Source organism: Fundulus heteroclitus, chromosome 20 (genome assembly GCF_011125445.2).
Source record: "Fundulus heteroclitus isolate FHET01 chromosome 20, MU-UCD_Fhet_4.1, whole genome shotgun sequence".
NCBI lineage: Eukaryota > Metazoa > Chordata > Actinopteri > Cyprinodontiformes > Fundulidae > Fundulus > Fundulus heteroclitus.
Genome location: NC_046380.1, coordinates 35,896,487 through 35,920,564, shown reverse-complemented (window position 1 = coordinate 35,920,564; position 24,078 = coordinate 35,896,487). Strand labels below are relative to the sequence as shown.

The following is a 24,078-nucleotide window of genomic DNA, read 5'->3' as shown; positions in this document are numbered from 1 at the left end:
TGCGCTTGCCTAGCTCTTGGTTCCTAGTGGCACCTGTTCTTTTTTTTTTTATGTATTTTCCCCCCCTCTCTCTCCATTTCCGCTGGCTCGCCCCCCCCGTCTTACGGCGCAAACTCTGACGCGTTTGTGGTTGCCGCCACAGCAGAGTGTCTCTTTCGTTCACGAGCCTGTTGGTGTGAAAGGCTGGAATCTCAATAGGACGTTACCTCAGCGTTTACCCTGATGGGTCGCTGCCGCAGTTTCAAACAAAAGAAAAACAAACCCCAACCCCACCCCATCCGGCAAAACGAATCAAAACCGAGCCAAAGACAAGTCCGGACATTCCTACTGAAAATCTGACAATGAACAACCATTTTTCCCCCTTCTTTTTTTTTTTAAAAACTGGTTTTACAAGAAAGTGTTTTTGACCATGGGAGTGCGCCTGAAACACTTTGACATCTACAAAGTATGACTGGATTTAGTGTCTGTTTTGTTTCTGCGCTGTAATCCTGTTCAGATCCATTGGATCAGCCCTGTTTAACCCAACGCGGCCTTCTAATTTGACTCGCGTCGCCGGCTGTGACCTGCGCCGGCGGCTCTGTAACGAGGCTAAGGTGATTTAAGTCAAACGCGCTCATCTTCACCTGTACCGCCGCTTTCGTCGCGGCACGCTTTCCTCTGGGTGCTAGGGGGATGGTCGGCCCCGCCTGAGCACAGCGGGCTCGCGGCTGACGCGCAAAATGATGCCCGCCCCTCGGCAGCATTTAAATGAGATGATAACTAGCTGTACACGCAGATGGACGGCTGAACGGCAGGCAGTTCAGCTACAGCTAGGGATGTCAGCGGCCGGAAGAGAAACGACATTAAAGGTATAAATCAGGGATCACCAACCTTTTTGAAACTGAGAGCTACTTCATCTGCTGTGCGTCACACAAAGGGCTACCTGTACTGACCTTTGACCTAGAAGAGCTCACCAGTAAACACATTTGCAATCTTTTTTTTTTCTTTAAGATATTGTTAGTTTTATATCTATATAAATGCAAAAGTACACTGCAAAATCGAATCTAAAAATAAGTTAAATGTTCTTAAAGTTAGTGCATTTGTCCTTGATTTGAGCACGTAAATAAGATTATTTGCCAATGGAATGAGTATTTTGACTCCTAAAATAAGATAATTAGACATCCTGCACTGTAAATAAGATGATGGAGATGAGTTGGTCCTATTTTAAGTGCAAAAATCTTATTCCATTGGCAAATCACCTTATTTACCTGCTCAAATCAAGGACAAATACACTAATGTTAAGAACATCTTACTTATTTTAAGTTCCATTTTTGCAGTGTAGAGCAACAGACTAAAATAACATTTTAGATGCAGCTAACTGGAGGGTTGTGCTAGTTTTAGAACAGGTTTGAGGGCACCGCATGTGTTCCTTGGAGGGGGGGGCTACCTGGTGCCCGCGGGCGCCGTGTTGGCCACCCCTGGCGTAAATGGAACAGGCTGGCATAAAAACGCAGCCACGCCTTACAGGGTTCTTCTGCCATTTGGGAAATATTAATCTCTCGGTACACTCTGATCCCCCCCCCCCCCCCCCCTAACATCTTCCCCAGACTGTTCTGCGTTTCTAATCCTGGAGGCTCTCCGCTTCCTCCAGAGGACAGTACGAACGGACGTGCACATCCTGCCCCGGCTCCTCGTCCCCCCACTGGCCTCCGCTTCAGCCTCGGAGCTCTGCGCCGGGTTTATTAGACCCTGCCGTCGTTTAACATGTCTTCGTTGTCTGGGGGGGGGGTAATAGCGGGTTCCTCTTAAAGTTATGTTACAAACTGCTGCGGGTGCTAATCAAAAATGGCGGTAATTTCACGTGAATGTGCTTTGAAAAACTTGCGGCTAATGTATTTGGCAAGAAAAAAGTTGTAGAGTGGAAGCTCTAAAGTTATTAAACTCAATTACTTTCTATTTTTTTTTTTTTTTTTAGTAGGAATTGGATTGATCGCTTTGTGACAGCTGGTGTAGCGGACAGAGGGGCAGGCCCGACTGAACGCTCTGATCCCGTCCTCTGCCTCTTCATGCTACTGTCACGTCTGACCTGAAGGGTCTCTGCGTTGGTTGTCGGCTCGCGACAGGAGGTGGGTTTTTTAGCCAGGCGTTGATGAATCCCGCCGCTGAACGCGACCTCAGACAGACGGCCACTGTTCGGCTGAACTGGAAGGAGGAGGGTGGAGGTTCCTGGAGGCTGGGCTGGATGCCGTACGACGGACCTGACAGCGCTCCCCTTAGAGAACTGTCAGCGTTGCTTCTCCTCCTTCAGTATCCGGGCAGATACAATAGTAACCGAAGTAACTTTGAAGGGCCGACACAAAAACCCTCTCCTGGATCTGCTGAGGGGTTAAGTGCTTTTGTTTCACAACTCGTGGAGAATCACTTTGCTACAGCGGGGCCTAAAACCCTCTGGCAGCTCCTGGGAGTGAATGCACTCAGGCCATGTAAAATCGCTTGTTGGAAGGGAGTATGGGAAACGTTGGCCTTGCCCGGGGTGTCTCAGTGACCCTGTGGGATGGAGTCTAACTCTGTGCCAAAGGAGAAGCGAAGAGCCTCTCTGGTTTAGGATTTTGGGCAGCTGGTGTTGGAGGTCGCCGCAGACCTCTCCTACATGACCCAGACTCCTCCCTCTATCCCAGCTCTGATTGGCTGGCCCCCCCTCATGTGGTGGCTGCACAGAGACGTCCTTGAATGGGGGTCCTCCTGTTGATCCGACAACAGTTGGCTTTGTTCTGTACCATCACAGGCTGCAGCAGAGGCTTTATTTCAAAGGCTTTGTAATGCATATGATCACGAGCCCTCATGGGACATTCTTATGTACACAGTATCACATTTTTTTCACTTAGGGCACAGGCCAGCCACCATCACTAAGGTTTACCAAAGTTTTAGCCCCTTCTTGCCTTGTTAATTTTATTTATGTATGTACGAAAATTTGGTTTGCTGCCAGATTAAAAGTTTAGTGGAGCTCGGTCATTTAAATATACGGCCCATAGATCTAATTCATAGGTATTTGGGAAGCAAACGGGTTAAATGACTTTGACTGCTAGAATGTGGCAAAGTGCTTCCAGTATGATCCTTGGTATGTGTGTAATCTGCATCAGCAGGCATTAGTGGTATACATACACCGCCTTCAGGGTTTCCACTATATGTAATCAATCTGTGTGCTCCGCCACAACAAAAGAAAAGCCTTCAGAATTTTTTTTAAATATATGGAAAACAATATAAAGTATTTGAGTTATATTTATGATATATTATGTATAGCCTATATTTGCACACTTGTATTAACCATAATCCAAGTTTGAAATTAATTTAAATATCGTGATTGTTAAAATGTACTGTATAACCAACACCTGGTTATACAGTACATGCTCCTTCCTGTCTAACACTGCTCTCAGGAGGAAAGGAAAACTAGAGGTGACAGTCCAGCGTTGCCCATTTAGCCTCTTTGTTGCTATATTTAGTGATATTTCAGACCCCTCTAGCAATTTTCTTTCAAAAAGCAACTAGTAACAAGCAACTTTTAGCAACGTTTTGGTTTTAATGGCGACTCTATCGAAAGCTATGGTGACCAGATTTCTCTAATGAAAACCGGAGACATCTGATTGTTGGGGGTGGGGAGTCGGGTAGACGATGACGTCGGCGCAGAATTTCTGTCTGGATGTGGTTTGTTTTGTGTTTTCTGCAATGCCAACGCAGTGGGGAAGGTGCGTTTGGCTCAGCTCTTCTACTACGGCAGGACAGTAGCAGGACCGGGTAAATACCTCTTGTTGCGCTAAACTTTTTTACTCCATCATCGTAAACTGAAATTTAGGGACATTTCCGAGAACAGGTCATCCAAAACGGGGACTGGTCACCCTAACGAAACCTCCGGTTCTTCTGGAGTCACTGTGTTAAGGCAGCAGTGAGAGCTGCTATGAGGGTTCCTACTTCCCTCAGCGCTGTCTCACAGGCACAGCTGCTGCTGACTTGTCACCTAAAAGTAGTTTTTAAAGTAGTCTTTGTTTTGTCTCTGAAACTGTTGCACTAAAACAATTCCCTGAATATGATTCCCACACAGCTTCAATCACTTATTCACCTCGTTCACTTTGTGTGCCTCTAATAACTGTCTTTTTTGGTCTGTGCCGTTAATTAACAAATCATTTTGTAAAGGTAATTTTTTAGTTCCGAAACACACTTAATCACTGTTTTTAATAACTTTTCTGTCTTGGTAGAAGCTCCTCCTAGGTCACAAATGTATGAACAAACATGCAAATTAGATAATGACGCATTAAACCACCATAATGATGTATGGCGGTTTAATGCAAACTAGCTACAAGAGAGTAAATAGTTGCTGTTGCTTTTACCCTGTCCCACCTGTTGCTGCACACTGCTCGTCAGATGGCTGAACAAAAATGCTGTTGTGGATCAAAATGTTAAGAATTTAATTTAACATTTTTTTTAGCTGTAGGGAATATTGTTGGGTATTACATTTAAAATAAATGGAATAGGATCCTGTTCTGCATTGAGTTGTTGTCAGTGCTGTGGTGTTTTTAACTCAAGGTTAAGGCCGTCGTCACACACTGACCCGGGGCAGGTTGACCTGTTTCTCCTCACTTCTGGGTCCTATCAGTGAGCACGTCAACTCAGCGTGTTGTTTTGTTTTTAATCGGGTAGTGGTTAGCGGAACAATTCAAAAGGGTTCCGTTGGTCTTTGTGTGCACGGATTTTTCTCCTCACCTTGCGTTATGTGGAGCCCAATCCGGCGCTCAGACTAGTTTGTATGTGGCGGCCCGGCGGCGCTGCGAGCAAACCGGTCCGACTGGTTGTTTCACATTTAGGCGCGTAAGAAACATCTCTGAAGGTCCGTTCGCCCTCAGTGACACGTATCCGCTCAGATAAATTATCTGTCCAGATAAACGTGTTTAAGAAGGGAACTCGTTTTTTTTTTTCCAACGTCGCTGAGGAACGGACATCAACAACTGCTGAAGAGCAGGGGAGGAAGAGGAAACCGGAGGAGGTCTGAAGCACGAGGGGAAAGGCTGTGGATTAGTTCAGGCCATCGATTCTCTCCAGCAATCCCACTCTGAGGAGTCTCTTACTGTAGCGGGTGTTTAAGAAAGTAGACGAGGATCTGCAAAGTCAGTCAGAGTTGGAACGATTAAAAGTAAGGAAGGCTGCTAGTGTGCTGCAGCCTTGTGTGGGTCTGGTTTAGAGAGCCAACATTAAGTTAAAGACAGATCAGGATAAGTAAATGGCATCCTGAAGCCTAGCATTAGCGTCTATGTAGTCTGCTGCGGGGGCGAATACCTCCCAGACATCCATCTCTCTAACGGAGTTACTGTGCCTTGCAAAAGAATGCGTATCACTTGTTCCTCGCTTTAAAGCCACGCACTCCGCTGTATCACTCTAGGACTCTGTGTGGTAGAGCAACAGTGTTTCTGAAAAGTGTGGCTTGTCTTTGTTTTCAACCCCTCTTAGCCTGACGCCCTGTAATAAAATCTAAAACAGGCCACCTAACCAGTAAAAGCTCAGTGGAACCGAGGCGGGGCTTTCTGAAGGCCTCAGACGTTATTGGGCAAACCGCACCACGAAGGCCGAGGACCACACCAGAGGAGCATTAAGTCATTAAATAATCCACCTTCTGTTTTTATGCTCCACCAATGAAATGTTTTGAAGAGAACAGCGTCGGCTCTATTACGTCTCCAGCGAAACATGGATAACCATTTTCAGTCCAGCCCAATATGTTTGACCTTTTCCAGAAGAATGGGTATTTGTTTAGGCAACATAAGGCGTACCTATAAATCAGTCCAGTATCAAAAGTCACATGACTAGATGATGATGGTGTTTCTCTATATCAATAACAAACAAGGCGGCAAAAGAAGGATCCTACTGGAGATTATATCCCTACTCAGCTTTCCTCGTCAGTTTGTGATTTACGTTGTTTAAAAACACCTTGAAGAGCCCAAAGTCTCGGTTTCTGTTCCAACGAGCCGATTCCCTGCAGGTTTATTTGCGTTCTACTTTACAGCAACATTTTTTTTTTTTTGGTTTTTTTCAGTTCAGACCAGACACTTTGTTTTTTTTTTGCTGATTTTATTAAAAATGACAAAAACAACTGGCACTGGAAACATAACACTTTGAAGGATCCTCAGAAAGCCCAGAGAGGACGGCTCCATGCTGCGGGTGCCCCCCCCCCCCCAACCCAACCCAACATGATCGGAATGGGAGGTGTTAAACAAAAGCTCTGGAGAATGTGTGAGCGGCAGCAGGTGCAGGACGTTTTTCTGTCATGTGAGGTATGTGCCCCCCCCCCCTCTCTCTGGATTGTTGTGGACATCTGGGCGGTGAGCTGGAGCCCGGTCCGGTCACGCGTCTTGCACCTCACCCTGGCCTGTCCTCCTGCAGGACGTCTTGGTTTCAGGGCGGTTTGCTCCGGACACAGAAGCGGGTCTACAGTTACAGGTCCTGGGGCCGCTGCCAAGCTCTGCGCCGCTCCCTGCCCCCCCACCCCCCCTCGCTCTTTGCTCTACAGTATTTAGATAAGCAGGTTGCCTAGCAGCCGCGCTGAATAGACTTTGTACATGCTTGATCCGCCACCAAACAGAAGTCTGTTTTTTTGCCAGATCATGTCTCGTATTTGGTTCACAGGCCTCTGCATGCTCCGCGGGGGAAAATAACCCCGGAGTTTCTGAGTTGTGCAATCTTTAATAGGTTTTTTTTTTTTTTTTCCTCCTCCCCGTGCGGTGAGATGATTTGAGGGGGGGGGGGTGGAGAACCCAGAGTGGGAGCGCCGCCTGGCCCGGTCCGTCAGGAGCGGTCCCAGGGAGTAGGGCTGAACAATATTTGGAAAATAATCTAATTGTGTTTTGTTTGTTTTTTTCTTTAATTTTGCGATTTAATGCAATTTTTTTCTCCCCGGTTTAATTTATAATGTCTTTTTAAACATATGCAAGCAACAAATCAATTTGTTTCCTCGCTGTGTGGATTAGTTGCTAAAAGACCTACAGCATCTAAACTTGGTGCAGAAATGATTGCGTTCTGTCTACGATGTATTTCAACCAAAATTGCAAAGTCAAAATTTTGACTTTTCTCTGCATTAACCACAAGCAACAAAAATGGCCTCTAACTAAAGATGTTTGTAAACAAGGACTATTTAAAACAAGAACTTTTAATGTTTCTATTGATCAGAATATTGTTCAAGAGAACAGCTTTAGTTGATTTGGACATCAATCCTTGTTGAACATAAAGTCCAACCAACAAGCAAGTCTATGTTTTAAACTGATTGACCTGTACTTAATGCTTTGTATGATTATATAAACTCTAAAACAAGTAATAAAATTAGATTATCTCACTGCTGCAACTGTATTCCCTTCCATGTGGAGGCAAACCCACTTCAAACATTTTACCAACACCTAAAGGACGCGTCTGATTCACTAATTGTTACATAGCCAAAAATTGCTGACCTCTGCGATTTGGAAATTGCGTTTTTTAAAATCGTGAATATATTGAAAATGCGATTAATTGTTCAGCCCTACCAGGCAGCGGCTCTGTTGCTGGAGGAGGTTCTAGGGCAGGAGGGGGGGTGGGGGGTCCTAACTTTTTGGTACATGGGCCAAAATTGTCAAGTCAAAGTAACTCGAGGGCCAAAACCAAAAACGTTTTACATTTTTAACCTGGTCTGCAAAATCATCATGATCATTTTAAATAAATAACTTAGTCCGATTTTTTTTTTTTTCTTTTTTTTTTTTTTGTAGGAAATGAATGTGTAAATCATTGTGGATCCAAAAATAAAAAAAAAGGGTTTTGCTCATTTGTCGTATTAAAATATGTTCATCCAGTTTACAGATTATTTTGAATCATTTAATTTGACTCTTTAACAAAAATAAATTTTACTCTTTTTGGTCTCACAGTATAAGAACAGTATTTGGGTCAGTTGCTTTCTGAAAACACAGCGAATTTTAACAATTGAATTCAAAGCAGATTTTATTGCACCAAAGTCTGCATTTGACTTGTTAAATATGATTGGACAGATGTTAATATGACATTAAAGACAATATTAAAATTGTGTTTATTAAAATATGAATACCTTGTAGTACTTAACATTTTAAATTGTAGGATTTTATTTTTTCTGTAATAATTTTGGCCCAATTAAAAACATTTGGTCCATGTTCAGACACCTGGACCAAATGTTTCTTGAAATGCAGATTGGGGGGGGGGGGCGCACCAATGTCCCCCTGGCCATTTGGGCATGCCTGTTTTAGGGTACCTGGCAGCTTTTGTCCGTTATGTCGCCATTAGGAAAAGCCAAAGTGTACGCCTCCTCATTCTGGAGGTGGCGTATCGGTCCATCAGAACATGCCAGAGTGGCAACGAGGCAGAAAGCTGCCATTCAGCAGCTACTTGATGATCTGACTGAACGCTGCCGCTAGAGTCCAGGCTGTAGCGCTCTGCCCTCGTTTCTTTTTCTTTCTGTTCTGGCTCGCCTTGTTTTGTCTCTTTGTTGAAACCAAACAACTGCTTTGGTATTTGAGTTTGTTTCAAACACCCAGAAGTGGACAATGACCCATGGTTGCTCGTTGCCCTATTTCCAGAGCCCTGCATTGTCCAGCGCTCCGTGTTTACAGCGACTGGGAGAAGTGCCATTTGCACTTCGCCGTTGGCGTTCGAACAATGGGGCAGATTCCATGTTGTTTCCCTCGCTGTGGGAAAACTGCCCTCACTCCGGGTTATTTTTGGAGCTGACGGTAAAATCTGCGCAATAGAGGCCTTATTCCTCCCTCTGGAAGCCTGTGGCACATTGAGGCTGAGACTGATATGAGGGTTGGGACGGTGTGTGTGTGTGTGTGTGTGTGTGTGTGTGTGTGTGTGTGTGTGTGTGTGTGTGTGTGTGTGTTTCGTCCCTGTACCTCTTGGTCCTGGCCGTGAGTTTACAATTTGCCCGGCCTTATTTTTAGACCATGCAGCTGAAGCGTCTCCTTGACCCGAACGGGAGACGGGGAGCGCCGTGGGCGAAGGAGTGGGCGGGTTACTGGGGTAAAACAGATTCTGGATTTCTTAGCGTTTGCTGCTTCTTCAGTGCTTCTGGGCACAGACAGAAGTGTCACTTGAAGCATAATGACCCGCTGTTCAGCGACTGAGAAACGTTTGCTTCCCTTAAGTCCCTGCAACAGAAAGAGGCCTGCTTCTGCAGGACCCCCCCACCCCCACCCCAAGGTGAATCAGGTGCTGTCTTCCTCAGTCATAAGACCGCCTGGGTAGCAAGTTAATTTTAGGTCGACATGAAACCTTGTAGTTGGAGCTGAACCTCAGCAGAATGCATTCCAGGCCATTTATGAGCATTTGCAGCAGGAAGCGAATAGTTCTCTGCCGTCCTCGGCCTTTCCTTCACGTTCGCCCCTCCACTCAGAGAGACGGCCCGAGGCCCATGCGACCGCGGCTCATTTACATGCAGTCATGTGGCGTCTGCATGCACAAAGTACTGTTTACGAGTCCTGGCTAACAAAGACGACCCTTCTTTTCTGTTCTGCCTGCTCCATGATGTGTTTTTTGCAGCTCCAGCCGTCTCACAGCATTCAAATCTCAGCCCGGACCGCTTTGGTTAAACTTTGCATGTTCTCCTCGTCCATGCGTAGGTTTTTCTGGGCACTCTGGCTTCCTCCTGCGGTTTGAAACATAAATATTAGGCAGAGATGTAATGATCCGAATCTTATAGCTGGGCTCCTTTCTTTTTGTGAAACTTTGATTGGCCAGTAGAGATTTTAGCGTCCTGGGAAGGCTGTAAGTCCCACAGCCTGAGTCCCTGCAGCCCCACAATGCTCCCTGAGGGACGGGTAAATCAAGAGGACACAAAAACGTTGATGCCATGACAAATAAAGATTGCTATTTTTGTTATAAAACTTCTTTCAGCATCCGTTTATCTCTTTTCACTCAGACTAAGTAGGTCAGTGTGCTACCCGGGGAAAAAGCATCAGCCGACGACGTCCTAGTGAATCCATAAACGCCATTTCTGGCTCACTTCTCCATCGCCGTCGGTCATTTTAAATCGACACAGGCTGCGATGGGCTCTGCCGTAAAATAAGTTTAGCTCTCATTTCCTGTGCTGCCGGTGCCGATGAGATCAGCTAATTAGGCCTGTGTGGGGGGGGGGGGGGGGGGTAAATTGGATTGGTGATATTTGGGCATCTGTTTGCTGGGACAACTCAACTTTCTTCTGTGGTCAGACCCAATGAAAAACACAGCAGAGACGAGGGGAAGGATCCCTAATTGGACGAGATGTATATAATCATGTAGTCAAATATATACATACATTTTTTTTTTTTTTTTTTACAGTACCAGTTAAGAAGTGGCTCTATAGGAGCTCCTGTTAGGCACTGGAACCACTTTGGTGCACAAACGGCAGTAAGTTGGCCCTTTAATGGACTGGTGATCTATCTACGGCAGGGATTCCCAACCTTTTCAGCCTGTTGCCCCCAAAATAACAGCGCCAGAGACCCACTTTTGGTGCGGGGGTTTATAAGAGCTCTTACATAAAAGTACCCCTCCACAATCCCGGCAGGGTTGTGTGGGTGTAGAAGACGGATGGAGGACAGTTAAGGTAAACTAATCTAGTCATTCAGTTTAAATTAAAAAAAGAAGATTGAAGCTTATTTCAATCATATTTTTATTAAAGGAACTTGCTTGTTTTTTTTTAGTGCTCTTCAGTATTAATCCAAGAGCCCGAGCGGCGATTATCTGCTCATATGAACAGAGGCCCCGCAGGCTAGCTCTCAGCTCTAAGTGCTGTTTATTTACATAAAGGGAGCAGTCCTTTGCCGCTGCTACGCTCCTAGGCTCGGGGACCGACCTCTCGCTGATCTCGTTCACGCGGAGTTCATCAGACACAGGCTCAGGCTGCGACGTTGGCCGTTGCAGAAAGCGGCGATTAACGCGGCTAAACGGGGCTGAATGCAGCACAAAGAGCTCGGCTTCTCAGTGTGGGAGCGTCTCCTCGGCAGGCGGGGAGCAATAAAAGGATGAAGCCTCTGGTATGTATGGAGGGGGGTGTTGACTGTTGACTTCGCTTTGAATGGCCCATTATATTCCAGGCGTCCCACCCATTAAGTGTTGCCGATCCAATCAGGCTGTGAGTCATCTTCTAGCAGTTTGCGCTCCTTGTTGGGACCTCTGCAGTCGTGTCCCGGCCCCAGAATGGCAGCTTTGTCCTTAGACACGCACACCTGGCCTTTTCCTCACAAACGTACGGGTGATCGATTCAGACTGCCGGCAAACGAACACACGGCACGTCCTCAAGAGGTTAGAGCTTGTGTAGGGGGGGTGGGGGGGTGGGGGTGGAAACAGATGGCCTCTCAGCAGAGGGCAGGGGACCACATGGGAAAGCGGTATGTGGAAGGCCCCTATAGTCCCGCTTCCATGTTTACCTGGACGGTTTATTAGGGTGGGAAGTGCCGGAGGCTGCTTCTGGCAGCGGATCACACAGAAGGTGATATTTAAAGCCTGGTGAACAGGTAGCGCAGCGCTCCTCTAGGAGAGCAGCTGTAGTTCCCACAGGGCCGCTGCCAGGAAGGGTGACGCTGTGGATCTGGCAGAGCGGACCGGCACCACTCTCTGGTGTCTATTTCTGAGCCTGAGCGGAGAGTTGGCGTGAGCGCCGGCAGCCCATGTGCGTATTCGTCGGACCGTGGAGGTGCTCTGATCCACGCTAAGCTCCTTGCTCCCTCTGAGCAGCCCAGGTAGTCTGGACAGCAGGCCTCCTCTCTTCTCCTCTCCTCGGAGAGAGGAGCTGGAAACTGGGCAAAGGTCCAAATGTGCCGCAGATTCCGGCGACACCAGTTCATCCCCGCGGGCCCTTTCTGCTGAAGATGTTTAGCTGGAGTTGGGTGGGGCGCTGAAGAAAAGAAAGGAGCTCGTCTTGCCAGGATCTTCAAGTGGTCATTGTGTGAGAAGAGAGCAGATTATATGTTGGGTGCCTGGAAGCGGTCCTCTGTGGGTGAACATGTCCTGCGTTGCTGAGCCTCGGTGAGGGACTCCTCCTAGCTGCTCGCAGACGCCTTCCCCCCCCACATGAATGGGGCTGGCTTTCTGAAGGCCTCCGCTGGTGAACTAGATGAAAGAAACAAGTTTAGTAAAGAGTTGCATGACCTGGATACACAGCTCCTGCCTGTTCTCAAGCATTTTACTTTTTAGTTAAAGAGCTCTTGTTATCCTATGAATAACCTGGCCAGGTATAGAAGAAACTTACAGCATAGATCTTTGTCTGAAACTCCTACTTTTACAGCTGTAGGTAAAAGACGGATGTGATGCATAATCCTTAATGGATCCGTCGTATGAAATGTTTGCAGCTTTTTTAGAATCCCCTCATTGATGCAAATCTATTTCTTTCTGTCAGCTTTGTGTTGAGCGTTTCTTGTTAATACAACCATTCAGCCGTCTAGTGATTGAAACCCAAGAATTTTCTGTTTGTCAACAGAAAGTCAGAGACTGAAAAAACTAATTAGATGATTTTAGACCCTCCTGCTTTTTGAGTACATAAACCTAATGCCGCGTTCTTTTAGAAACACAGGTCAGGTCTCAAAGAAAACCAGAAAATTAGAGTTGTACAGAAAAATAAGCGGCTTGCCTGAATGCAGCATAACCTCGATTACCATCGGGCCGTGCTGACAACACTCCTCAGTGCGGAAGTTATGGAGCGAAGAAGATTCAAAGTTAGTTAGTTTCACTGTCAGTGAAGTGTTTGACAATAAAGTCAGAAAGTAGGAAGAACCTGTTTAAAGGAACGTGTCCATTCGTGCTGAGAGAGAGAGAGAGAGAGAGAGCGAGACTTTGAGCAGATAACGGAAAGGCTTAAAAGAGTGCGGTTTTACACACATTGTTCTCGCTCACACTGTAAGACATCGCCTCCCTATTAATTATAAAGAATCATTAATGGGAGGCCTGACAGAGATGTTTAAATGCTTTTCTTTTCTCTACTTATAATACAGCTTTAAAGAGAAATAGCAATCATCAGAAATTGATGATTTCACCTCTCTTTTTGTCTGCTACACCTCCTCCCCCCTCAGTTTCTCTCGTGTCCTGCGTGCATTGCGCTGACTCGGCGCTTGCAGCTGAGCTCGGCGGTTTATGTGGCGCACCCAGAGCTTACGGGTCTGTTCGGCCTCCGCTGGCTGCGTGCCCGGCTTCCCGCCGACGTTTCCACCTGCCTCCTGGTTTGAGGGAGCGCCGGCGTAGCGCTCCGTCGCTCTGCGTCTCCACGGTGCAGAGATGACATCACTGAAGGCACGCACGCACACAGATGGACGTGCGTGGGGAGCGCAGCGGTCCAACGCTCTGTCCATATGGACACGTGTGTTTTTGAAGCTCTCAGTCTGCCTAACGGCGTGGCTTGTTTACCGCCTACCTGATCAGCGCTCATGCGTGGCCGCGACCTCTAAAGGGGGATCGCGTCGCATCGGTTGAATACACTGTGTGTTTTTTTTTTTGTTTGCTTTGTTTACCTGCCGGTAACGCTGCACCCTGTCCCTCGTTTGTCCTCAGCTCTGACTGGGTGGAGATCCTGGAGCCGCGCTCCCGCGAGCGCATGTATGTCAACCTGACCACGGGCGAATGCGGCTGGGATCCCCCGCCCGGAGTCCCCGTCCGCCAGGCAGACGGCAACCAGTGGTGGGAGCTGTTCGACCCCCACAGCGGCCGCTTCTACTACTACAACTCCGCCGGGCGCCGCACGGTCTGGCACCGGCCCCAGGGAGCCGACATAGTGCCCCTCTCCCAGCTGCAGGCCATGAAGCGGTGCAGCGAGGCCCGGCAGGCCGGAGGGGCGGCGGAGGAGCACCACAGATCCACCGGCGGCAGCGTGTGCAGCGCGGGGAGCCAGGGGCGCCGCACCCCTCTGGCCGAGCGGGACGGGGACAGCCCGCCCCCCGCTGCCCCGGAGCCCCCCGAGCAGAGCGCCAGCCGCGAGCCGGACCCGACGGCGGACGGCCGGACGAGAGGCGACGGAAGCGGCGGCGAACACGATGTGGATGAAGGCAAAGACCCACAGAGGTAAGCGATTACATCTTAGGGGACTTATGTGGAGATTAGGTTTAATCATTATGGGCTCATATTACCAGAGAACAGCGAGGGAACGTGATACCCATCAGAGCTTGTGTCAGCGCTGCTTTTAAAGACCCTCAGATGCTTCTGTTGTGAGAGTTTGCAAGATTGTGTTGACTTTTGACCATTTGGGTCCGACTTTCTGCTTTTTTTGGTTCACTTCTTCACTTATCTGTGCATTCCATACGTCCCACGCTTCCACGCGAATGCCCCTGAGCCGTGCCGAGCCATTTGAGCAAATCGCTACCAAATGTGGGGGGCGATATTAGCCAGCACATCGTTTCCCCTCGCGAGGAAAGGTAACTGCTGCAGAAAGGGGGGGGGGGGGGTGTAACAGTAAGTCATTCAGAGACCCCCGTCATGTGCTCGGTGTTTGCGGCCTCGTCTAAACCACATCTTTTTCCCCGTCCAAGTCAAATTCCAGACATGCCACTGCTGTTTCCCCTGGCTCCCAGCCACCGAGGCTATCTCAGTGTCCCTCTGTGTAATGACCACCGCTGCGAAGCAACGCTCATTTGCTTTTCCTAAAACACATCCAGGCTCTGGGCCGTGTAAGAGTGCAACCCAAGAGGCATGCGAGAGAATGCTGCGGTGGTTAATAACAAACAGAACCGCCACATTCTTGCTGCTTATGAGCACGGCTAAACGCCGAGAGTTTTCAGAGGTCTTGTCTTTGAAAGCGGATTAGTTTCTTTCTTGCGCCGCTTTTCTGGGATTCTGTTTCATACTTTGGAAGCGTAAGAAGACGGTTGAGGAGTTCAGGCGTAAGCTCCGGCTGTCTGGATGGTCTGGCTGCTTCTGTTCGTTCAACTACCGCCTTCAATGTACAGCCAGGGGGAAAAATACATTGTTTAAGAATACAAACCTGAAAAGAGTGTCGTGCTTTTACTTTGACACCAGTTGTCTTAAGACGTTATCCAGTTAGGTTGCTCAGAGCACATCAGTAAACAGACGGCACCATGAAGACAGCTGAAATCGGCCCAGATTACCTCTAAACGTCACAAGCTTCAAACTGCTCCAGCCATTGTCCGAAAATGGAGAAAATGGCAGAATAATATCCGTATCAGTTCGTCAGAAGCAGCCAGGAGGTCCAGGTAAAGCCGGGCGTACACTGTACGAGTTTTTCCCCTTTTCGGGCCGATTCTTCAGTCGTGCGAGCATTTTTTGAATCGGGCCGAATTTCAGCTTGATCGTAGAGGGGGGGAGGAGGGGGGACTGGCTTCTCACGACTACCTCCCGATCAGGAATCGGACGATCGGTGAAAATCAAACATGTTTGAAATTCAGTCGGCTGTCGTGAGGTTTTCGTGAGCGCATCCTGCTGTTCAAGCAGAGCTACGAGGGGGCGCCCTCCCCTCCTCTCCGTCCCCGCCAGCGGAGGGAGGGAAGCGGGCGTCCCTGAAGCAACCTCCGGCCGGTGTTGGGGAGGGCGAGCCGTCCGGTCCGCGCAACGCGCTGGCCGCATGTTTCGGCACTCCTCCGCTTGCTTGGGGGGGTGCGGGCCAGGCGACTTGCCGTGCCGCGCGGCCGCCGGTGCGTCTCGTCCCTCCTCTCTCTCCCCTCCGTTCCCCCGATGCCCGGTGCCTCCTGCGGGCCTCGCCAGAGCTGGGCTCGAACCCCTGCTCTGGGTCCCTGTCACCTACCGTCGCTCGCCTGCCTCTGTCCACCACAGCGAGCGGTCCCAGAGGGGGGACGACGTACAGTGTGAGCAGTCCGGTCTCGTCCGAGCGTCGCGCCGCACAGATCGTGAGCGGTGAACTTTTGAAACCCCGCGGTTCCGTCGCACAGTTTGAGATGTATATAAGTACCACGACTGAAAAACTCGTACAGTGTACACCCGGCTTAACTCTGAAGGAGCCGCAGAGATCCACAGCTCAGGTGGATGGATCCATCAACTGGACCCTTATTGGTCATACACTCTGCAGATCTGGACTTTATAGGTGAGTGGTGCTAAACTCGTGCTAGTGCTTACTAAGCACCGGGTCATTGTGTTTCAACCAAGAGGTCCATGTTTAAAACTTGGCCATCGTCGCCCGTCGCTAGTTTAAATGTAAATCTATGCCACACTCATTTCTAAAAGAATTATTTTAAAATTAGTAATACTAATTAAAAAAGTAATACTATTTAAAAATAGTATTTCACATTTAAACCCAATAAAAGACGTTATGGTTTGTGGTTGTAACGTGACAGATTACAATAAGGTTCTAGAGGAACGAATTCTTCTACCAGCTCACTGAACACGGGCCGAGTGTGACCTCTGGGGTCCCAAGCTTTCCCAGACCCTCCGGGTCTCCCCTTTAAAACAATTGGCAGCTGTGTCCCAGCGAGGAAAGCTGAGGAGCGTTTAGCTGAGCGGAGCGATTCCCTAATCAGCCATCTGCTCCTTCACATGCTCACCACCCTCTGTGTCTCAGCAGGTAACCGGAAACCACAGCACCCACACAGAACGTGGAAAAGGAGCCTTCAAAGACGCTTATGTGGTTTATTTCCACTCGTCAAATGTTCACTTTTGGCCGAGGGTCATTTCCCCTTTTTATTTCTCGGTATTAACACTTGAGCTTTTTTTTTGGACGTGTCTCGACATGTTCCCTTTTCTTCCAGCACCGTTGGAATAAAACGTCAACATTCGACCTGTTTCAGAGAACAGCGGGGCCCGCCGTGGAAACGGGACGATTCCAGGGCGCCCGTCCTTTTGTTTTAGGCTAGAAATGCATGTGTCTGCTCGGAGTGGTTTCCTGACAGCTTAGTTTTTCTAAAGCTAATTAAGCTGCACTTGGACGGTGCAGCTTCCTTTCTCTTTGTGTAAAGCTCATACCTGCGTCTGTGTGCTCTCACTGGGACAAATGTAGTTACATGAGCGCACTTGTAATGTCTGTCTGAGTGCCAGGTCTGTGAATCATTCCCCAGGTCTTATCACATGTTCCGGGAATTTCTCTGCCTTTACGCTAGTTCGGCTCATCAGGGAAGTACCGTGAGCTCCACCGAGAAACTGGATCATTGTGGGCTGGAGAAAGAAAAACAAAAACGATTACTTTCCATTATCTGGTAATGGCAGGTGTTGGAAATAAGATTGTAATGCCTCTATTGAATTTCTCTGGGAATCAGCCTGAATGTAACACTAAAGGAGGACCTCTGCGCTTCTCTGTCGTCGTTGGTAGAGGTGCTGTGTGGGCGTGTTCACAGGTAGCTTCTCAGCGGCACACCTGTGAGGTTCATTGGCTGACGAACACGTGCCGACCGGTTCACTGCCCGTTTCCAGTCGTCCGAGAAGTGAATGGAGGCGGTTTACATCTGCAACATAGCGCTCTTTTGTCTTAGGCTGTGACCCGAGGGGCAAAAATGAAGCAGTTAAGGGAACAAAAGGCATTCTTGAACACAGTTGTGCCCGCAGGGGGAACTGAAAGCTTCCTTTTTTGTTCTTTAAGGAAGTTTACGTTTGCTGAAAGGAGCCGCATTTGCCCGTATGCACCCTCTGATTCAGTGTTGAGGATTTAGACACCCTCGCCCCACGCGCCTGAAACAAATGGCTACCAGCGTGCAGCAGTCAAGCTGCGATGGCCAGATGAGCTGGTATCAGTCGGTGTGTTGGAGCAGACCACTGCTCTGGTTTTTAAGGCCCAGTCAAAGAAATTCACACTTGAAACTTTAATTTCCTGCTTGTTTTGTGACTTTGTTGTGTTTTTGTTGACGCTGAGGTTTTTCAGTAACCTCTTTCAGGTTTCCTGCTTTTAGAGCTAAAACAAAACACAAAATGGTTTCATGGTGTCAGTATAGTGCCGTTTGCTCTTGTGTTGCTTAGGTTTTGTGTGTGGGGTGGGGCACATTGACATTTTCAACAAAAGAGCAAAGACTGATGATATAAAAGTATTTACACCCCTTCAGCTTTTACCTTTTTCACTGTAATATGTGTGACTTTTAATGGCAAATGGTGGCACTAGATTGTATTCAAGGGTAGCAGAGCAAAGGCAGCTGAATAGAAAATGCTCACCAGTTTTAGATTTTTTATTTTTTTATTTATTTTCTTTCATTTTTTGCGGCTTCTAGTGGCTCGCTTTTATTGACAGTAAACATGCGGCAATGGACCGCGGGTCAGACTCGAACCCGGGTCGACCGCGTTGAGGATAAGGCCTCCAAACATGGGGCGCGCTACCCGCTACGCCACGAGTGCGCCCCAGTTTTAGATTTTTATTTGTAAAGAAACAACTAAAAGCAAAAACTATATTATTTTCCCACCAATCTACAATAATGGCTGAGTCTCCCAATAAAAAAAACCTTGGCATTGTGCATAATTGTGTTGTGGCCTTCTATCTGTCTGTCTGTCTGTCTGTTCTCATCTCATCTCACTGTCAAAGGCCACTGGGTCCACTAAAAACAATTGAACTCTAACAATTCCCACAATTTTTAGTCCTTGAATGCATCAACCAGTTTTTTTTTTTTTTATAAAAAACCGATATAGGTTAGACAGGTGATTTATCACAGAAATGATAACATTGTAATCCCTTTATTTTCATTTTGCTTTAAAACCATCACCTCCTATCAAAGTTTTTCTGCCTGTCATGGGTCTGTACTTGGGGGAAGCGGTTTGGTTGTGCTTTTTGTTTGTTTTGTTTTTTTTGTTTCTTTTGTTTCAACACTGAAATCATGAGTCAGACTGCAGGGAAACCCATAGATCTATGTTGGTCAGGGGAAGCTTAACTCTGATCTGATCCCTGTGGAAAAGTTAAGAGGGCATGACTACCTGTATGAGTGCATTCCGCTACATTTATGTGAGATCAGATAGCAGGGATTATGCCGTAATAAACCAGCGTGTAGCTTTTGCAAAACTCTCTGTTTCACTTTCAGTTTTTAGGGAAGTTTTAAAGGGAATTTTGAAGAAAAATACCCGTGCACACCGAAGCAAACGCATTAGAAAGAACCAAAACAAAGCGACTTCCTCTTACATACGTGTGAGCAACAGGCTGTGAGCCATGCGGGCCGACTCACTGCTGGGGATCATTTAGGAAACGAGGGCGAGGTTTATGGGGCCAGATAAAGATTTTAATGCATCACACATTCTGCCGGCGCTTTACTACGAGAGTAGAAGTGGTTCCTGCTTTTGATGTGCAGCCAGTTCCAGGACGTAGTGGCAGTGTTTTTACACACCCTGCAAGGACTTGTTTTATCTCCACTCTCCTGGTGTGGTAAGCTCTTTTTTTTACCCCCATCTTTATAGTGGCTGTTTTAAGTCTGCTCTTTCAAACAATTTTCCTCTTTCTTTTTTCCCCTGATAAAAAAAGCTTCATGTGGAGTTTATGGTTCTTTACTTTGGGCTCATTGAAGTTAACTTGATGCCTTTTTCTTTTCTTTTTTTTTCCATGTTGAAAGACTGCAGTCCAGTCCTTTCTCTACTTGTCCCTCTTTGGACTTTGGGTTTCATATAATTGCAAAGTTTGTCTTCTTGAAGAGGTCGATTACAGTGTGTCCAGAACCTCTATTGTTTCAGCTCTTATTCTGGGAGCTTCACAGTGAGCCCGCTCTCTCTGCTCCTGGGACGGCGCCGGCTTTCAGCTGAACCCCGGCTCTGACCTCTTCTGTCCGCTCACACCGTCAGAGGTGGCCCATTTCTGTGTACTACAGCACCGTTGTGTCTCTGCGTTGCTCTCCGCTTCTATTTCAGTGAGTGGACACTGGCTACAGTTCCAGCAAAGACGCTATTATTGGACCTGCTAAAAGAGCGGCAGATAAACTTTCAGTTTGTGCAGACTGGTGTCTGTGTCCTCCCCTTGCGTTGGGTTCTTCGGAGCCCTCCTGCCGGCTGTCCTCTGACCCAGCCCGGCACTCCTCTCAGACCCGGGCTGCAGGAGCCTCCGACCCACACAGTTGCTAGACATCTTGACTCAGGGGAGGGGAGGCGTGTCTTTTCAGCTGTTGCGGGACAGCTGGCTCTCTGTTGGACTCTTACAGGAAACAGGATGCTACCAGCTCCCCCTAAAAGCCTTAATCGGATTTTTATGCGTTCATTTGATATTTCAAAAAGTGATTCTAAAAGGAGAAACGAGAGACGGGCCTTGAACCCCGGCCAAGTGGCGCTGTATTATCTTTAATGATTCCTCAGTGTCTTTAATTTCCTTCCTCTACGCAGCGCAGCGACCCCATTGGTCTGTTCTCCGAGGTGTTTGTGCAGCAGCGACTTGGTCTGCGTGACCTCATTTCCTCTTCCCGTTCAGCCGACGTTAATAATAACCTGTTTTTGTTACCCCGCTGTTCCATCATATTTAGGAGTTTCCAAATCCATATTCCTGTCCTCCACGGTGACGCGGCTAATGGCTTTTCCAGTGTTATTACAGTCATGGAGTGAAAATCTCCCAGAAGCACCAAGTTATAGAGACAAACTGTACTTGAAAACATGCAGAAATGCTGTAAAGTACTTTGCAAAAGTATTGATGCCCCAAGGTGGTGGCAGCATCATTTTACCAGGATGCTATTCTTGATGGTATGATGGATGGAGTTAAAAACAGGGCGATCATGGAAGACCGTTATTTTTTGGGTGCTCCAAAAGCCTTGAGACTGGGGCGGAGGCCGACCTTCTCGCAGGAGGACCCCCAACACATCTACAGAGGAGCGGTTCAGCTCAAAGCATCTTCATGCTGTTGAAATGCCCTACTTAACATTTAGACCCAAACCCTAATAGAGAATCCATGGCAAGACTTTAGAAACAATCGTTTTCACACATCCAGTCTGATTGAGCTGTTCTGCAAAGAAGAGTAGGGGAAAATGTCCGTCTCTAGATAAAAAGACATTAACGCCGATGCCTAAGCTCCTTCCAGAAACATTTTTCTTGGAAACTTGGAGGCATCTGAGAAGCTGAGGCTAATTGAGATTTGCTGACAGTCAACTTGATTTGCGACATCAGAAGCAATCTGATTACTTCATTCCACGTGAAAGGAGCTCTATAAACTTATTTTATCTACCATTTCTTCATCGCATGTAAACCCCTCGCTGTGAAGGAAAGGATGAGCAACAACACTCTGTTTTCTGCACAACTCTTCTCATGTGATGTATGCTTGTGTCCCCGGGGGAAAAACAGGGATTGGACTGGTCCGACTGTAAGCATGCCTCTTTAAACCCCCGTAAGGGTGCAGTGCCCCTCCTCAGCTAGCGCCTAGCAGCAGATGACGCCACGCTTTCTAAACAACTTTCTCTGCGGCCAGAATGACGGCCAGGCCTGCCCTGCATTACGTAACCTGGATGCCGGCGGACCTACCAGAGGTCAAAGAGGCCTCTCTCTCTCTCTCTCTGTCTCTTCCTTGATCTCCATTGCGAGCATTGAGGGAGGCGTCGCCGTGACGATGGCACAGCAATGCATTGTGGTAGGCTCGCCTCACTGCCACAAAGGCCCCTGAATGAGCCCTGAGGAATTCCTGCCTTCCCTCTCATTCCCTTGCTGCACTCTCCCACGACTAATCCCCACCCCTTCTCATTTACACGCTCCCTCTCTCTCTCTCTCTTTCTTCTCTTTCTCCTTCAGACCCCACACTGGAACCACCACCAAATTACCCCGTGTTTTGTAGCCGTGGGTTTTCTCAGCATTGTGCTGGATTGGCTTTCCTTTTCATGCAGAATTTAGATTTAGCCCTTTCATTAACCTGGGTTTCACTGGTATGCGTTTGTTGCGTAATGGGATAACAAGCCTGGCAAAAAAAAAGAACGAACGAAAGCCCTAAAATCATAATGATCATCCTCTTAAGGTCCATGTTGTCCATGTGCTAGGACCAGATAAACCGTTTCCTGACAAAGTTTTTAAAAAAGCTCTGTGCCACGAGAATGGAGATGCACCCTAGTAGCAACAAGCCTAGTTACGTTTTATTAGGTAACATAAAATGACGCGTACATGTAAAGCAGAAGAAAGCTGATCCTTGGTTTTCAGAGCTTTAACCAATTAAATAAAAAAAAGAACCCCAGTTGGGTCGACGCTTTGCAGAACCGGCTTTTATTGCGGTTATAGCCGCGAGTATTTAGTGTCATGTTTCTGTCGGCTTTACACACCTGGGGAGTGAAAACTCCTCCTTGCAAAATAGCTCAGCCTCAGTCAGAACGCACGGAGAGCATTTGTCAACGTGTGGATTAAGCTACAGCTTCTCAGAGGGATTTAGGTTTTGGTTTAAAGAATATGTTGATCGATGTGGTTTTGGTCTAAACAGGTTGTTCGCTCTTTGTTAAAGAGATGATCGTCTCCAGGCCCCTTTTTTCTTTCTTTCGTTTCAGTTGGTAAAAGCTTTGCCTCGTTGTCCTCCCACAACATCACAATTAGGCCCTGCGTGTGTGTAAAAGTCCCAGTCGACCACGAATGCAGCGTGTGAACATCCCATAAGGCATTTCCTGTTTGGACGGCGTATAGGGAAGCCCTTTCTCCCACCCGCCTAGTATTCTCCACTCACAGGAAGTGGTGGTCACTTCTTCCTCGGGGTCAGTCCTCACAGAGTTAGTCACTGACTAACGTGCACGGAGAGGCACGGTCATGTTTTATTCACGAGGCGACCGCATCGACCCCAGAGGTGCTTCTGTGCTGGGACGGTCTGAGACGAGCAGCCTCGCCGTTTAGCGCGCGCCCGCGGCTCCTCTGCCGGCGCTCAAACGGCCGGCTGTGCGTCACCTTTCCGAGGTGGCTCGTCTTCCTGTTTGTTGAGACCAGAGTGAGAACCCCCCCCCCCCCCGTTTCAAAGGGAGCGGGAAGCGGCTCCACATGTTTATAGCTGCCGCTTGTCACCTGGCCACCCTGTGTAACCAAACGCGCTCACGCCGACTCGTAACACTCTGTCAGAGCTGGTGTTCTGTCTGTGGACGTGTTAAGTGGGCAGTAAAACGTCCCGGTGGGCTTTGGTGTGGCGGGGGGGGGGGGGGGGGGGTCGATCAGGGGTGCTTGGGTGGTGTGCCGTGTGGTTGAGGCCCCAGCTGTTAACGGGCCATGCCTGGATGGTGAGTCTGTGGGGCTGTTTCAGGATGAGTGTGTGTTTACGTTCAAATGACTGAGGCAGCGTGACTCACCCTGTGTGAGTAGGTGGGGGGGGGGGGTTATGGACAGAGTCCTGATAGCGAGACGGAGGGCCATGCTGTAGCCTGGAGGATTAGAGGAAGTTTGGCGTTGGTGTGAGGGACCTCGGGGGAATGGTTTCAGCATTGTTCCAGAGAGACGTAGGGGGCAGGAGGAGGGGGTCTTCCCATCTCCTGCTCTCCTCCCTCGGCGTCCTCTTCCTGCCGTTGTAGTCCCACTCTCAAGTCGTAGCCTTCTTGGTAAGGAGACGCTTTTAAACACGGGTTCTCGGCTCCCGGCCGATCTGTTTGGTTGGATTTACGCAGATGATCGGCTTTGATGTGATTAATTACCGCACTGGACGAAGGTAAGTCTGCCTGGCCTCCATTTAGACCCGTCGGCCTATTTTGCCTTATGGCTAAGCAAAAACCAAAACTTGGTTGCTGATTTTTCTCTGAGTAGGCTCGTGGACGTGTGGGTTGTAATGTTGGTTTTAGACAGAGAAGCTGGTCTAAGATCAGCCCCGTTCTGATCAGCTGAGCAACGAGATTTCCGTAGAGGATTATAAGGCAGCAGCAGCGCTGAGGGCAGCAGACCAGGGCAGCAGACCAGATTGATGGCAGATTGTTTTTCGCTGCTGGGATTAGCAGCCGGCTCCTGGCTCTAAAGTTTTGCCCGTCGTTCAACCCCAAAAAACGCGGAGAGTACCTTCTTGGAAACCTCAACGGTGAGTAACTGTGGTCTTGACCTCCTGCCAGTTCAGACGTTCCCGCAGTGACCCAGCAGCAGGTCGGCGTTTGACCATCTACAGATAACTGCAAGTAAATATTTTGCATGAGTCGCGGTATGCTGCCCAGACACGAGTCACACCTATTAAGAAGACCTCAGCAGAGACGTGTTTTGTTCAGTCGCTCGGTATTTTTAGGCTCCTGCTTGCACAACGCACACAGGAGTTATTGTCTTGCGGCTCTGACTGCCAGACTA

General features: G+C 48.2%; 1 protein-coding gene and 1 long non-coding RNA gene across 5 annotated transcripts in view; one reads left to right on the top strand and one right to left on the bottom strand.

Annotated features, from left to right (window-relative positions):
* Nucleotides 1-24,078, top strand: part of zgc:92107 (MyTH4 and RhoGAP_KIAA1688 domain-containing protein homolog) — a 41,178-nt gene that overhangs the window by 1,846 nt on the left and 15,254 nt on the right. For 2 of the 4 annotated variants that reach the window (XM_012858387.3, XM_012858382.3), the window contains exon 2: nt 13,528-14,034. In XM_012858387.3, the coding sequence (XP_012713841.2) occupies nt 13,528-14,034 (507 nt within the window). The other 2 variants (XM_036151203.1, XM_036151202.1) reach the window with 2 other exon arrangements.
* On the bottom strand, nt 10,648-13,574 carry LOC118567097. The gene is made up of 2 exons (XR_004933475.1): nt 13,488-13,574; nt 10,648-12,096 (listed from the first exon to the last, which is right to left on the bottom strand). It is a non-coding gene; the product is annotated as an uncharacterized LOC118567097 (long non-coding RNA).